The sequence below is a fragment of the Rhodamnia argentea genome, chromosome 1 (genome assembly GCF_020921035.1).
Source record: "Rhodamnia argentea isolate NSW1041297 chromosome 1, ASM2092103v1, whole genome shotgun sequence".
NCBI classification, from domain to species: Eukaryota; Viridiplantae; Streptophyta; class Magnoliopsida; order Myrtales; family Myrtaceae; genus Rhodamnia; species Rhodamnia argentea.
Window position 1 is genome coordinate 34,121,673 of NC_063150.1, and position 16,332 is coordinate 34,138,004.

Genomic DNA, 16,332 nt, shown 5'->3' on the forward strand with positions numbered 1-16,332 from the left:
GGCTGGATGGACTGAATTGGTACCGATATAAAAAAGTTTAAGACTAAATTGACATAATTGAAAAATTTAAGACTAAATAAGTACCAACGCAATATGTTTAGAGCTTTTTTTTTTTTTTTTGCGCTTTTGTCCCTTTTTAGCGAACGATATTTTGCTAAAAAAATATGATTACTATCATTGTCACATGATGCAGCAAATTTTTGATAAGAACTTACTGCGAAATTTTTATAAATTTATTTGCAAACAACTGCAGTTTACCTTGCCATTCTACTTGCATATTTCCAATTGCCCAACCAAAACAAGAAATTCCACAAGCGTTCAACCATGGACATGACGATTGAGGTCGACATTGTAAAGAGAGAGACCATCAAACCCTCGTCTCCAACGCCCCCCGAGCTCAGACACTTCAAGCTCTCTCTTTTTGATCAGTTCTATCCCATCTTTTACACGCCCCTCATTCTCTTCTACGCCGGCAGCGACCCCAGCGAAGCTGCCCAGGAGAAGTCGCGGCGGTTGACGACGTCGTTGCCAGAGGTCCTCACTCGCTTCTACCCGTTCGCGGGACGGATCGTGGACAACTTGTCGCTGGGATGTGTCGACCAAGGCGCTGAGTACTTGGAGGCAGTGGTAAATTGCGATCTCTCTCGAGTCCTCAAAGAACCTGACACGGCAGTCCTCAGGACGTTTCTCCCTGCCACAGCAGACATCGAACGCGCCGATGCCACGACGATGCCGTTAGTCCTCGTGCAGGCCAACTTCTTCGAGTGCGGCGGATCGGCAATCGGCCTTTGCGTCATGCACAAGGTGGCTGACGCAGAGGCACTGTGCACCTTTGTGAACGCTTGGGCTGGCACGGCCACTGGGGCCATCACTGAGGCCATGATTCCGGAGTTCCGCACGGCAAGCATGTTCCCGCCTCTGGATTCTCTTGCCAACTCCTTTCCCTCCATCGTGCCAGCAAAGGAGAAGTGCGTCCGGAGAAGGTTCCTCCTAGAATCCTCAAAAGTCGCCGCTCTTAGGAAGAGAATCGAAGGGCCCGGAGGGCCGGCGTCGACAGCGGTCGAAGCTGTGTCGGCGCTGCTCTGGAAGTGCTCGGCCACAGCATCGAGAAAGAAGAAGGCGAATCTCAACAAGATGGAGACTCCGAGGACGACCATGCTGTCGCAGACGGTGAACTTGCGGAGACGGATGGAGCCGCAGCTGCCCAGCAACCTGGCGGGGAACTTGGCAGGGTACTTCCTGACCCGAGCGGACGAGAGGGAGATGGAGATGCGCGTTCTGGCGGTTCGGCTTAGGGAGGCGCTGGAGGGCTACTGCGAAAGCCATGTGAAGAGGCTTCAAGGGGACGGCGCATGCGCGGCCATATGCGAAGAAACTAAAGAGTTTGGCGAGTTGCTGGGGAAGAGCCTGGTTATGGATGAGATGGACTTCTACAGCTGCACTAGCTGGTGTAGATTCCCTTTCTACGAAGCTGATTTCGGTTGGGGGAGGCCGGTCTGGGCTTGCCAGGAGAGTGCGGACTGCCCCAACTTTTTTATGTTGATGGACGCCAGGGACAGCGGTGGGATTGAAGTTTGCTTGACTTTGCGGGAAGAGGACATGGCCTTGTTTGAGCAGGACCCGGATCTCCTTGAGTTTGCTTCCCTGAATCCTACCATTCGCGGGTGAAAATAATCCACGAGCTACGATCCGGAAAGACAAGGTCTACTACATATTTTATAAAATACATGATGCATGCATGCATACATGCTATATATATATGTACATATGCATGTATTTATGTATGTGTGTGCGCGTGTAAGATTGACTATGAGATTCACCCGTCGAGCAGCGATGAAAGTCGGCCTTAGTGATCGGATAGTGCCGAGTGGAACGGTTGTCGCTCAGTGGATAAAAGTTACTCTAGAAATAACAGGTTGATCTTCCTCAAGAGTTCAAAACTTACCCGCCAAGGGACAATTTCAGGTAGACCGTTTCTGTAGGTCCTAGGCCTTCCTAAAGTTAACCAAGGCGCGCAAAGGTTTGCTCAGACCGGACAGAGATCAGACCGGACAGAGATTGGCCCTCTAGTGCAAATGCAGAAGTGGTGTGAATATATATGTAATTAACTTGTTGATACCGAGTCATGTATTGGCGTTGCTGCTTGTTTTACTATAAACGGATATCGTGGTTTCACTTTCTAGTTTATTAAATCTACCTCAATAAATGTGTATGATCATGTCATGGTGATGTATCCTTGTGAATATTAGTGAATTGCTATTAAGTAGTTATTAATACCGAAACTGAGTTCTATGATTGTCTGTCATAGTCTTTAAATAGAGCCATCCCCGGGGGCTAAGTCCATCTAACATTGAGGAGGAAAAAATTAGGTTTGATTTTGAACCACGGACCTGGCATCTTGCAAGAAACGGCCCCTGACTATAGATGGGGCGTTAGCACCCCAACTTGAAAACTCAAGGAAAGCCATTATTGATATTATTTATTATGTTGTGACTTTGAAAAGGAAGCTCCTAAGGGTCTGTTTGACGGTGATTCTGTTCCCAAAAAATGATTCTAATCAAAATCATTTTTTTTATTCTGTTCCCTGGATGATTTTTTGAGAATCAAAACGCGTTTGGTAACTATTTAAAATTTTTGTTCCTGGAACGTAAACGCGTTTGGTAGCTGCACAAAATTTCCGTTCCCAATTTTTCATTTAAATCAAATAATTATATAATCACATTTGATGGCAAAGAGGGAAAATAATCAAATAGTGATTATGGAGCAAAAAAAAAAAAAAAGTAACAAATTTCCGTTCCCAATTTGTTTGTCGATTTTTCATGAGTATGTAGTCGTTTATATTATTTGAAAAGTAATTCATATTACATTTACAGAATTTGTCTAAATCATTTGTTTGTTATTATTTGTCGTGACTTTTAGATTGATTACCCAAAAAAAATGAAAGAAAAGCTCCTCATTGTGCAACCACTTATAGTTTTGCACTCTTGTAATTACATATCGTAAAAGCTTACAAGACCCGCAACTCAACTACATTGATTTTTTCTTCACCCGACTCGACAAAATTTTTGTGCGGCTCGAAAAATGGAGAAAAAATGGAGATTTAGTTGACGACGTAGAGGGTTGGGTCCAATCTTTAATAAAAAAAAAGATAAAAGTTGAAAAAACATAATAGGAAATAAAAAATAAAACTTAATTAGATTAAAAAATAAAATAGCTAAAAAAATTGAAAAAAAATGCATATTAGAGGTCCCTTAATATAAAAAATAAATTAGATTTAAAAATTTTCTAAAAAATAATTTTTTAAATATAAATATAAATATAAATATAAATATAAATATAAATTGAATTTAAAAATAGGCTTAAAATTTTACAAAAAAAAAAAACTAATTTAAAAAAAAAGGGGGGGAGGAGGGGAAGATTGATGATGAGAATTTTTTTTCAAAATTTTAGCTATTTTCAATCTAAATTTTTTTAATTATTTTTAAATTATTAAATTAAAAATCTAAATATTTTTAATTTCCCCCATTTCTTAAATTTTTAAATTTTTTTATTAAATTTTCCTTAAATAAAATTTTTAATTTAAGAAAATTAGTTTTTAGCAATTTTTAAAATTGAATTTTAATTTATTTTAATTTATGTAAAGTTGAAAATCCACGTGGACTTTTTTTTTAAAATAATACCATTTTATATTAAAATTTTAATTATAAGTATGAGGGATAAGTCATAAGTATATTGTGTAAAAAAGTGATCCCCAAAAGTGTTTCAAAATATCGGAATCATCTTTTTTTTGCTTCTGAAAAGTGGTCCAAAAGTGTTCCCGGGACCGGAATCAAAATCATTTTTTTTTTCCATTACCAAACATGTTTCTGATCCTTTTTTGTTTTTGGGAACAGAAAAAGAGAATCAGAATTATCGCCAAACAGACCCTAACATGACAGTTTGAAAGTACTATCGGTTATTTCCGACCACATGTGATAGTGTGTGAATTTATGATTGAAAAATTATACATTCTCCGACAAGTATTATCGGGAAACATTTCCTCTTTGGAAACTCTTAGGCTACGTTTGGTCATCGGAATTTCTATATAGGATAAGGTTGGATAGGATGAGATATAAAATCCAGGGATTTTGTTATATTTTATTTATTGTTTGGTGATTGGCAATAATAAAGTTGGATATTTTCACATCCTATTTTGTCTATTATTTGGTATGAATGACATATTAGTGTAAATGAACCTAAAAGTTACACAGACGAAAATGATAAGACTCCCTTGTAAAACTCTTGCCTACTTCATTTTTATTGCTAATTTTTTTAATTATTTTTCCTTTTCTTTTTTATTTATTTTTTCCCTTCCATCATTCTCTAATAACATTTTACTAAATAGTATACTATACTAATATTATAAATTACTAATATAACTAAAATATATAATTAATATTTTTTTATATATACATAATTTATATTATAAGATAGAAATAAATTCAAATAAATAAATAAAAATGGGAATAAATAATAATGAAATTATTTTAATTTTTTATTTATTTTGAAATTTTATAGTAGAAATCAACTATTGTTTATATTCTAACACTATTTTAATTTTATTATTTTGAGAAAATTGTTATTCGAAAAAAAAACTTATGCATTTGGGTTATTAGAAATCCTATCTACCTTTATCCCACATCCCCCATGGGATAATTTTATCCAGGTTATATCTCTCTTATATCCCACTATATTCTGTCATAGGTAGGCACCAAATACAAGGTAGGATAAATTTTATCCTATCTTGAATTTTATTCCGACTACCAAACATTGGGTTGTGGTACATTTTCTACTTAGTAATGAATGAAATGTTTTTACGGACAAAAAAAAAAAAGAGGCTAGGTTTGAAACCCTTTAAAAAAAGGGGTAAAAACATTTTTCTATTTCGATCAAAAGTCAACGGATTCTTAGCAGATGGATCACAATATAGTTAAAAAAAATAATAAAAACGTCCACGTTAATGTCGGTTGTGCCATGCTGGACGACCGATATCCACGTCAGCAATTTCCTTGCCCCGGTTAATATCTATTGGGTCAACAATGGGTCAAAATTAGGGGTGAGCATGGTTCCGGGGTAGAACCGAGAACCTGGAACCGGAACCCGTAGGATCCGCTCTGGTTCCAGGTTCCAAGGTATGCAGGGTAGGTTCCAGGTTCCAAAAATTGAGGAACCTGTTCCAACGGGTAGATTCCAGGTTCCACTACCTAGAACCCGGAACCTGGAACCTGGACCCCGAATTCTGAAATAAATTTTTATATTTTTCTCGGTATATATTTTTGCACAATCATACAACGTTATATGGCATCCGATGATGAGTGTATAATTTGGAGTCAAACAATTTTTTATGTTTCGGGTTCCAAAAAATGATAAATGTATTCCATTAGATTGGTTTCAAATTCTAAATGTAATATGTACAGAGCCTAAAATCACTCACATCTACTTTCTCTTAGATGTTGTAGTGTTCACTCTCATTTTGCTTAACTAAAAATGAAAAAATAAAAGAAATTAATAGGTTCTCGGGTACCCTGGAACCGATCCTAGAACCTGTGACGGGGTAGGTTTCGGGTTCCAAGGTGTGACGGGTAGGTTCTAGGTTCCAAAAAATGAGGAACCTGTTTGGACGGGTAGGTTCCGGGTTCCAGGTGGAACCTATAAGGAACCTGGAACCGCTCACCCCTAGTCAAAATCATGGACAAACAGGAACAAAATAATCCTAACGTAAGATAAAATGAGCACGCTTGAGATTGGATCAAGAGAAAAACATGACATGATAACGTGCGGAATTGGATTTCCGAACAAAGTATGCTCTCATTTTAAGGTTTGGTCACCTAGAGAATGTGCCAAAAGGAGAAGGGAAACGACAAAAAAAATCGCATCAAAGGGTTTGGATACAAAGGACAAAGTACAGAATATGCATGCTTGCTCAGAAGAGCTTATGAAAAGATGCCCCCCAGCATCAAAGTCTTAGGAAGTCATACATCCGTCACTTGGCATGCCGGATTATTATACTAAGCGCATACAATCGAAACCTAAACAATCCGTCTTTTCATCGAACCTACGGTTGACATATAGCCCCAGTAGCTTTTTCGATGGAGAAGTACTGAAAAAAATTCCAATCCCACTGCATCGATACTAATTTAGTTCTAAATTTTTTAATTCGATCAATTTAGTCCTAAGCCTATTCATATTGGTACCAATCAGTCCTTCCATTGAACTTAGGCCGAAAATCGATGATGTGGATCCCTGCGCTGACTTAAACATTTTTAATATTTTTATTTTTATTTTTATTCTTTTAGTTTGTTATCCCCCCCCTTTTTTTTTTTGCCGGCGGCAACTGTGGATCAGTAGCCCTAGGTTGAGGGCAGACACTAGTGAGGTCCCGCCCACCAAATCTAGTGAGGCCGACCCTTGCCTAGGCCAGGGCGGCCTTGTCGGCACCCGCCCTGGCCTAGGCGTAGCTTGCAAGGTCGACCCTCGCTTGCTGGCAGGTGGCAACAAGAAAAGAGGAAAAGAAAAGAAAAGAAAAGAAATAAACAGAAAAAGATTAAAAAGTATTAAAATCTCCCACATTAACGTCGGTCATATCCTGTTGGATGACCGACGTCTATATCAGTAATTTCCAGCATAAATTGGTCGGGTGAACTGAATTGGTTGGTTTAGAGTAAATTAGTCCAATTGAAAAGTTTAAGATTAAATTGATACAAATATAATAGGTTTAAGATTTTTTTTTTAATACTTTTTCCCTTCTCTGCGGACGACATTTTGATCGGAAAATATGATTACTATCATTGTCACGTGATGCAACAAATTTTTGGTAAGCACTTTGCTAAGAAACTTTTATAGACATATTTGCAAACAACTGCAGTTTGCCCTTGCCATTCTACTTGCATATTTCTAGTTGCCCAACCAGAACAAGAAATTCCACAAAAGCTCAACCATGGACATGACGATTAAGGCCGACATTGTAAAGAGAGAGACCATCAAACCCTCGTCTCCGACGCCTCTCGAGCTCGGACACTTCAAGCTCTCTCTCTTCGATCGGTTCTATCCCGTCTTTTACACTCCCCTCATCCTCTTCTACGCCGGCAGAGACGATGGCGGGGCTGCCTATGAGAAGTTGCGGTGGTCGACGACGGCATTGTCGGAGGTCCTTGCTCTCTTCTACCCTCTCGCGGGACGGATCGTGCACAACTTGTCTTTGGAATGTCTCGACCAAGGTGCCGAGTACTTGGAGGCGGCAGTAAATTGTGATCTCTCTCGAGTCCTCCAAGAACCCGACATGGCGGTTCTCGGGAAGTTTCTCCCCGCCACTGCATACATCGAATCCGCCAACGCTACGGCGGCACCATTGCTTCTCGTGCGGGCCAAATTCTTTGAGTGCGGCAGATTGGCAATCGGCCTTTGCATCATGCACAAGGTCGCCGATGCGGTGACGCTGTGTACCTTCATGAACGCTTGGGTGGGCAAGGCCACGGGCTTTTTTTCAAATTACATGCAAAAATATTTTTATTTACCATTTTAGGGGAGATAAAAAATATTTTCCGTTTAGGGGTCCGCTTGGCGGTCAGAGTGTCGAGCAGAGCTCTGCTCGCTGAAAAGCAAGAAGCGCAGCTGCTCGCTCGCTCTCCGCGGCATTCTTTGCTCTGCTTTGCCGATCCTTGCTCGGCACTTACGGTGCCGAGCAAGGATTTCTCTGCAGCGTGCTTAAAGCACGCTGCGAGAGAGATGTGGCTCCCCTACCCGCTCGGCATTTAGATTGCCGAGCGGGTAGGGGCCTCCTCCCTTGCCGGCGCCTTTACTCGGGCGGCGGCAGGCGACGTGAAAGGTGCTGCAGGCACCTTTCACGCACACTACTGAGCCTTCGGCTCTGCTTAAAGCAAAGCCGAAGGCTCTCCCCCTCACGAAGCTTTATTTCTCTGCTCTCCCCTCACAGAAGCTTTATTTCTCTTCACAGAAGCTTTCTTTCGCCCCTCATCCACAGAAGCTCTCTTTCGCCCCTCATCTACGGAAACTCAAGTCTTTCGCCCCTCCTCCACAAAAGCTCAAGCCTTTCGCGCCTCCTCACAGAAGCTCAAGCCTTTCGCCCCTCCTCCATAGAAGCTCTTCTTCTGTTCGTATTGCGCTTCCATACTCTGCGGAAACTTTCTTCTGATTTTAAGTGATCCGGATATTAAGTGAACAGAGTGTGGAGTCCACTGGGAGCCCCCCTCGCTTTGATTAACTTCGGCGAGATTTGTTCTTAATATCCCGACCAAGTTTTAATCCGACTCTCCTCTTATACTGATATAGCTCACGAAGATTTTTTCATATCCTCCTCTCCTCGGGTGCCTTTATTGATGTTAGTGTTTTTATTTTATTGCAAATATTTTCGTCATGTTTTAATTAAATTGTGACTTTTTTTATTTTTGTAGGAGTTGAGACAAAAGTAAAGCCGGCCTTCTTACTCGGTGCTTCCTCTTGATAGTTCGAGCTCTACATTCGGTGCGTGATTACGCTCAATAGTTTGAGGTAAACCTCATTATAGCTATTTTTTGCAGTTTCGTAAGTATTGTTTTATTTATTTGATTATTATTTGTACACTGAATAGTTATAATGTTTACGAGTTGTAGTAAAAAAAAATTACCATAATAATACTTACAATATAGATATGGTTACGATAGTCAAACCATTGATAGAGTTTTAGATGTTACATTTAAAACCATTCTATGTCATGTTTTTAATAATTCTAAAATTCGAGTAATAGAAAATTAGAAAATACAAAATTGATAAAAAAAAAATGATAGAGACTTTCAAAAAAATGAAGGAAAAATATTAAGAAATTTGGAAAAATAGGAAAATAGCCACAATGAACCGACGGAAGACTATTTTGGCCGGTGACTTAAAAAAATGACGATTTAGCCCTTCGGGCAAATTATATCCCAAATTTTTTTTAAAAAATCCCAAAAATTAGGAAATGGCCACAATCAAGCGGCCATGGATGATTCAGGGTATTTTTGCGGACGAATTTTAAAAAATGACGATTTTGCCCTTCTGGCAAATTGTCTCCCAAATTTTATTTCAAAAATCCCAAAAATTAGAAAATGGCCATAATCAAGCGGCCATGGCCGATTCAAGGTATTTTGGCCAACGAATTTTAAGAATTGACGATTTTGCCCTTCTGGCAAATTGTCTCCCAATTTTTTTTTTTAAAAATCCCAAAAATTAGAAAATGGCCACAATCAATTGGCCATGGTTGATTCAAGGTATTTTGGCCAACGAATTTTAAGAAATGACAATTTTGCCCTTCTGGCAAATTGTCTCCCAATTTTTTTTTTAAAATCCCAAAAATTAGAAAATGGCCACAATCAATCGGCCATGGGCGATTCAAGGTATTTTGGGCAACAAATTTTAAGAAATGACGATTTTGCCCTTCCGGCAAATTGTCTCCCAAAATTTTTTTTAAAATCCCAAAAATTAGAAAATGGCCACAATCAACTGGCCATGGCCGATTCAAGGTATTTTGGCCAACAAATTTTAAGAAATGACGATTTTGCCCTTCTGGCAAATTGTCTCCTAATTTTTTTTTTAAAATCCCAAAAATTAGAAAATGGCCACAATCAATCGGCCATGGCTGATTCAAGATATTTTGGCCAACAAATTTTAAGAAATGACGATTTTGCCCTTCTGGCAAATTGTCTCCCAAATTTTTTTTTAAAAATCCCAAAAATTAGAAAATGGCCACAATCAACTGGCCATGGGCGATTCAAGGTATTTTGGCCAACAAATTTTAAGAAATGACGATTTTGCCCTTCCGGCAAATTGTCTCCCAAATTTTTTTAAAAAAATCCCAAAAATTAGAAATAATTGCAATATACTAATACATTTATTTCATTTGATATATTGATAGTGGTTATGTTAATTTGATAACGTATACGGGACAATATTTACGAAATTGTTGTTTAGAAATAATTGCTAATTTATTTAAATCTCAGAATGTCGTCTACATCTTTTGCGATTGTGCAATGGGGAGGTACAATAGTGCGAACCGCATATGGAATTGATTACAAAGGCGGACAATCTACCATGTTCGGGATTGCAAATATATGGACATTTCATGAGTTACGTGTGTTGATTAAGAGCGCATTGAATATAATGGGAAACCAGTATATTCAAACATTGCTATATAGATATCCGTATGTAACACACAATTGTGTTACATATGACATTACGGAGGTGCATGATGATGCTACGATTACGATGATTCAGCAATTTGCACTTCAGTCTGGTAGTACGGGGTTCTTGCGGTTTTATGTAATCGTAGCAGAACACCAAATGAGAGATGATTTCGTGGAGGAAGCTTCAAATGTTGGTGAAGATGATGATGGTCTGCATAATCGATGCGTGCGGGCCGATGATAATGCCGATAATGCTGATGATGATGATGATGATGATGATAATGCTGCTGGCGATGATGATGATAATAATTCTGCTGCTGCTGATGATGATAATGTCGCTGCTATCGCTGTTGCTTCTGCTGCTTCTGCTGATGATGATGATGATGATGATGATGATGATGATGATGGTGATGAAGAAGATGATCCTTGGATGGACTCCGATGACAATGACGAAGAAGTCGTCGGATGTGATAATATGGAGGCTTACTATAATACGCAGTGCAGCAATCCCATTTTGCCGTTGGTACATCCACCGTCTTATTCGGAGATCGACTTTGACATGATGCAAGACGACACTAGAGCCAAGCCGGGCCGTATGCTATTTGATCCATCAAAAGAATTTGATGTTGGCATGTTGTTTCCATCACGGGACGCGGTGCGGTTGGCTGCGAAAGAGTACTCCCTTAGGAGAAATCAAAATTTTCGCAGTTATTTGACAAAGAAAGACGAATATGTGATAAGGTGTGGCAATTCAAATGGACCGTGTGGTTGGAGGCTCCGCGCGATTACTAAATCGGGTGGCATGTTTTAGAAAATAAGTAAATATAATGGGCCACATACATGCGGTTCTCCGCAAATGTCACGGGATCATCGGCACCTTGACCAAAAGTACCTCTGCAGCCAAATAGAAGCAATGGTCGCTGCCCAACCGGATATCAAAATCAAGCCACCGATGGCGGAGATTCAAGATAAGCCGCAATTCGAACCTACTTACCGTAAAACCCGGAAGGCCAAACAAATGGCGATCGCCGGACAATTTGGAGATTGGGATGAATCATACGGTAGGTTGAGGACGTGGATGATCGAAATGAAGAATCGGAATCCGGGTTCACATTTTGTGATCGATGATCATATCAACCTAGATCGTGGCTGCACGGTTTTGAACCGGATATTTTGGACTTTCAAGCGGACGATTGAAGGCTTCACAAGTTGTCGTCCTGTGATTTTTGTTGATGGTACATTTTTGTACGGAAAATACGAAGGAACCCTCCTTTGTGCGGCCTCCCTTGATGGAAATAATCATATTTTCCCGCCGACATTTGTTGTAGTCCATCGGGAAAATATTGATAATTGGACTTGGTTTATGAATCTATTGCGGAGATATGTCACTAGGAGAGATGATATTTGTGTAATATCGGACGGACATATCGGTATTCAACGAGCAATGGAGACAGCACGGTGGTGTCCTCCACATGCCCACCATAGATATTGCATTCGGCACATTGCCAACAACTACAACAAATACTTCAAAAATGCCGAAGGGAAAAAACTTATTCGGACGGCAGGTAAATTCTCGAATTTGTAAATTTTAAGAAAATACATATGGAAAAATTTGAGTACAAAGTACTAATTAATGTTGTCTTGTACTTACGCGAACCAACGTCGAAAGTTCGACCAATTCATGAGCCAAATTAGGGAGTTTGATCCGGCCCTTTTGCATGGTGCGATCAGATTCCAAGAGAAAAATGGACAAAGGTTTATGATGAAGGGAGGAGATATGGATCGATGAACACAAATTTAGTCGAATCGGTCAACGGGATGCTGAAGGGTTTCCGTGGTCTACCAATAGCAGCCATGGTCGACAAGATATTTTATCGGTTGGTGCACTATTTTGATACGAGAAGAACAATGTATAGGATGCAGAAAGACAACCGGTGGAAATATACGGAATTTGCCGGTGTCACGCTCCGGAAGAACAATCAAAAAGCAAATAGGCATGTCGTCACGTGTTTCGACTACGATAGAGGCGTTTTCGAAGTGACAACCGGACGTGACAGATCCAGAGGTTCAGGGGGCCACAAACACATAGTGCGCCTACACTTGAGAACGTGCACATGTGGGAAATTTGAAGGATTGAAAATCCCATTTTCACACGTCATGGCAGCATGTCAAGCGTATGGCATTGATTACAAACCATACGTAGATGAATTCTATACTTTAGAGAAAACCCTTGAGTGCTATCGGTATATGTTTAATCCGTTGGGGCATCTTCATTACGAGCTTGAACCCGAAGAACTGTCATTAGTGCCGGACCCGAGTCGTATTCGAAAGAAAGGAAGGCCCCGTACATCACGGATCCGGAATGAGATGGACTGGAGAAGCGCGAGCGATAGCTCTTCGCGAAATCATTGCACACACTGCGGAAAATCAAGGCACAATAGGAAAACTTGTGAACATAGATCGGCCGGAGAATAGATCATACTTGCTCGATCCTTATGTATTTCGTTCCTATGCGTTGTAAGGATGATCGTATTTCTATGTTATAAAATCTCTTTCTCTTCCGAAGTCATCAAATGAATATCTTCATATGGGAAAAAAATTGTATCATGAAATAATTTCTATTATTGTGTCGATCCTGGGAAATCAACGAATAACGAATGTTGGCGCGTAAAAAAGACACGGGGCGTGACAAGTATCATGAAAATAGCATGTTTTTCATATATCTCAGCACTTTCATTTTATCAATATTCTGAATTAATTACACTAATAAAATAAGCTTCAAAAGAAACAATTTATAAATAAAATAATAATTATTAAAAAATTAACAAAAATAATGATTTCCTTTTTAAAAAAACGCCGAAGCGAACAAAACGCCATGAATCGTCCATGGCCGGTTGATTGTCGCAATTTTCTTTTTACAATTTTTTTGGGAGACAATTTGCTGGAAGGGCAAAATCGTCATTTTCTAAAAGTCGTCGGCCAAAATACCCTCAATCGTCCATGGCCGATTGATTATGGTCATTTACTAATTTTTGAGATTTTTTACAAATTTTTTGAAAGACAAATTGCCGGAAGGGCAAAACCGTCATTTTCTAAAAGTCGTCGGCCAAAATACCCCCAATTGTCCATGGCCGGTCGATTATGGTCATTTACTAATTTTTGAGATTTTTTACAATTTTTTTGAAAGACAAATTGCCGGAAGGGCAAAACCGTCATTTTCTAAAAGTCGTCGGCCAAAATAACCCGAATCGTCCATGGCCGATCGATTATGGTCATTTACTAATTTTTGAGATTTTTTACAATTTTTTTGAAAGACAAATTGCCAAAGGGCAAAATCGTCATTTTCAAAAAGTCGTCGACCAAAATACCCCCAATAGTCCATGGCCGGTCGATTATGGTCATTTACTAATTTTTGAGATTTTTTATAATTTTTTTAAAAGACAATTTGCCAGAAGGGCAAAACCGTCATTTTCTAAAAGTCGTCGGCCAAAATAACCCGAATCGTCCATAGCCGATCGATTATGGTCATTTACTAATTTTTGAGATTTTTTATAATTTTTTTGAAAGACAAATTGCCGGAAGGGCAAAACCGTCATTTTCAAAAAGTCGTCGACCAAAATACCCCCAATCGTCCATGGCCGATTGATTATGGTCATTTACTAATTTTTGAGATTTTTTATAATTTTTTTAAAAGACAAATTGCCAGAAGGGCAAAACCGTCATTTTCTAAAAGTCGTAGGCCAAAATACCCCCAATCGTCCATGGCCGATCGATTATGGTCATTTACTAATTTTTGAGATTTTTTTTAATTTTTTTGAAAGACAAATTGCCGGAAGGGCAAAACCGTCATTTTCTAAAAGTCGTCGGCCAAAATACCCCCAATCGTCCTTGGCGAGTCGATTATGGTCATTTACTAATTTTTGAGATTTTTTATAATTTTTTTGAAAGACAAATTGCCAGAAGGGCAAAACCGTCATTTTCTAAAAGTCGTCGGCCAAAATACCCCCAATCGTCCATGGCCAGTTGATTATGGTCATTTACTAATTTTTTAGATTTTTTATAATTTTTTTAAAAGACAATTTGCCGGAAGGGCAAAATCGTCATTTTCAAAAGTCGTCGGCCAAAATACCCCCAATCGTCCATGCTAGTTGATTATGGTCATTTACTAATTTTTGAGATTTTTTATAATTTTTTTAAAAGACAATTTGCCGGAAGGGCAAAATTGTCATTTTCAAAAGTCGTCGGCCAAAATACCATAAATCGTCTATGGCCGGTTGATTGTGGCCATTTACTAATTTTTAAGATTTTTTACAATTTTTTTGGAAGACAATTTGCCACAAGGGCAAAATTGTCATTTTTTAAAAGTCATCGGCCAAAATACCCCGCATCATCTATGGCCAGTTGATTGTGGCCATTTATTAATTTTTGAGATTTTTTACAATTTTTTTGTAGACAATTTTCCAGAATGGTAAAACTATTATTTTCTAAAAGTCATTGGTCAAAATACCCTGAATCGTGCATGACATGTTTATTATGGCCATTTTTGACATTTTTTACAATTTTTTTCGAAGACAATTTGCCATAAGGCCAAAATCGTCATTTTCAAAAGTCGTCGGCGAAAATACCCCGAATTGTCTATGGCTAGTTCATTGTTGCCATTTACTAATTTTTCTGAGCTTTTATAATTTTTTTTAGAAGATAATTTCCTACGATGACGAAATCGCCGGGCCGGGATCGGGGCGGGGGGTGGGGAGGGGCGGCGGGGGTGGCAGGGGAAGGGCGGGCCGGCGGCGGGAGGGCCCCGCTCGGCACTCTGATCGCCGAGCGGACCCCTAAACGGAAAATACTTTTTATCTCCCCTAAAATGGTAAATAAAAATATTTTTGTATGCAATTTGAAAAAAAGCCCCAAGGCCACTGGGGCCATCAAGGAGGCCATGATTCCGGAGTTCTGCACGGCGAGCATGTTCCCGCCTCCGGATTCTCTTGCCAACTCTATTCCCTCTGTTGTCCCAACAAAGGAGAAGTGCGTCCGGAGAAGGTTCCTCCTAGAATCCACAAGAGTCGCCGCTCCGAGGAAGAGAATCGCGGGGCAAGGAGGGCCGGCGCCGACGGCGGTCGAAGCCGTGTCGGCGCTAGTCCTGGAAGTGCTCACTGCGGCATCGAGAAAGAAGAAGACGAATCTCAGCAAGACTGCGACTCCAAGGCCGTCCTTGCTGTCGCAGACGGTGAACTTGCGGAGACGTATCAAGCCGCAGCTATCGAGCAACCTCACGGGGAACCTGGTAGGGTTCTTCGTGGCTCGGGCGGACGAGAGGGAGATGGAGATGCGCGGTCTCTTTGTTCGGCCGAGGGAGGCGCTCGAGGGCTACTACAAACGCCTTGTGAAGAGGCTCCATGGGGACGATGCATGCGCGGCCATATGCGAAGAAACCAAAGAGTTTGGGGAGCTGTTGGGGAAGAGTTTGGTTGAGGATGAGAGGACTTCTACAGCTGCACGAGCTGGTGCAGATTCCCTTTCTACGAAGCTGATTTCGGCTGGGGGAGGCCGGTTTGGGCTTGCACGGAGAGCGCAGAGAGCCCCAACTTGTTCGTGCTGATGGACGCGAGTGACGGCGGTGGGATTGAAGTTTGGTTGACGTTGCGGGAAGAGGACATGGCCACGGTTGAGCGGGATGCAGATCTCCTTGAGTTTGCTTCCTTGAATCCTACCATTTGCTGGTGACATAATCCATGAACTACCATCCGGAATGACAAGGTCAACATAATATGTATGTATGTATGTATGATTCTTCTAGCAAGAACCATATGGAAGAGTCGGTGATGGGTGAGTGTTGATATCGACTAATGAATTAGCACCGCTGCTTGTTTACTATAAACAAATTTCGTGGTTTCATTTTTGAGTTTATTATATCTATCTCAATAAATGCGTATGATAATGTCATGATCTTGTATCCTTATATATATTAGTCAATTCAATTGTTACTAAGTAGTCATTATTAATAAGGAAATTGAGTTCTATGATTCCCCGCCATACTCTTTAAATAGAGCCCTTTTATCAAGTTAGTGAGTGGATATATAGATTTTGTATCTGTCTCCCTCTCTTTCTAGAAGATATTAGAGTATTTGCATTGAATCCG

At 40.1% G+C, this 16,332-nt stretch overlaps 2 protein-coding genes across 2 annotated transcripts; both read left to right on the forward strand.

The window, feature by feature from the left end:
• The first annotated feature begins 330 nt into the window (after positions 1-330).
• On the forward strand, positions 331-1,668 carry LOC115738815 (BAHD acyltransferase At5g47980-like). The gene has a single exon (XM_030671541.2). The coding sequence runs from the start codon at positions 331-333 to the stop codon at positions 1,666-1,668; it is 1,338 nt and encodes a 445-aa protein (XP_030527401.2).
• A 5,308-nt stretch (positions 1,669-6,976) lies between these two features.
• LOC115738816 (BAHD acyltransferase At5g47980-like) lies at positions 6,977-15,917 on the forward strand. The gene is made up of 3 exons (XM_048278356.1): positions 6,977-7,476; positions 15,099-15,644; positions 15,686-15,917. The coding sequence occupies exons 1-3, from the start codon at positions 6,977-6,979 to the stop codon at positions 15,915-15,917; spliced, it is 1,278 nt and encodes a 425-aa protein (XP_048134313.1).
• The last annotated feature ends 415 nt before the right edge of the window (positions 15,918-16,332 follow it).

Excerpts from the sequence above, each read along its gene's own strand:
- LOC115738815 (XM_030671541.2), top strand. The coding sequence starts at position 331 with ATGACGATTGAGGTCGACATTGTAAAGAGAGAGACCATCAAACCCTCG.
- LOC115738816 (XM_048278356.1), top strand. The coding sequence starts at position 6,977 with ATGGACATGACGATTAAGGCCGACATTGTAAAGAGAGAGACCATCAAA. Across the intron at positions 7,477-15,098 it reads GTCGCCGATGCGGTGACGCT|CCCCAAGGCCACTGGGGCCA; the intron begins GTGTACCTTCAT and ends TTTGAAAAAAAG. Across the intron at positions 15,645-15,685 it reads ACCAAAGAGTTTGGGGAGCT|CTGCACGAGCTGGTGCAGAT; the intron begins GTTGGGGAAGAG and ends GGACTTCTACAG.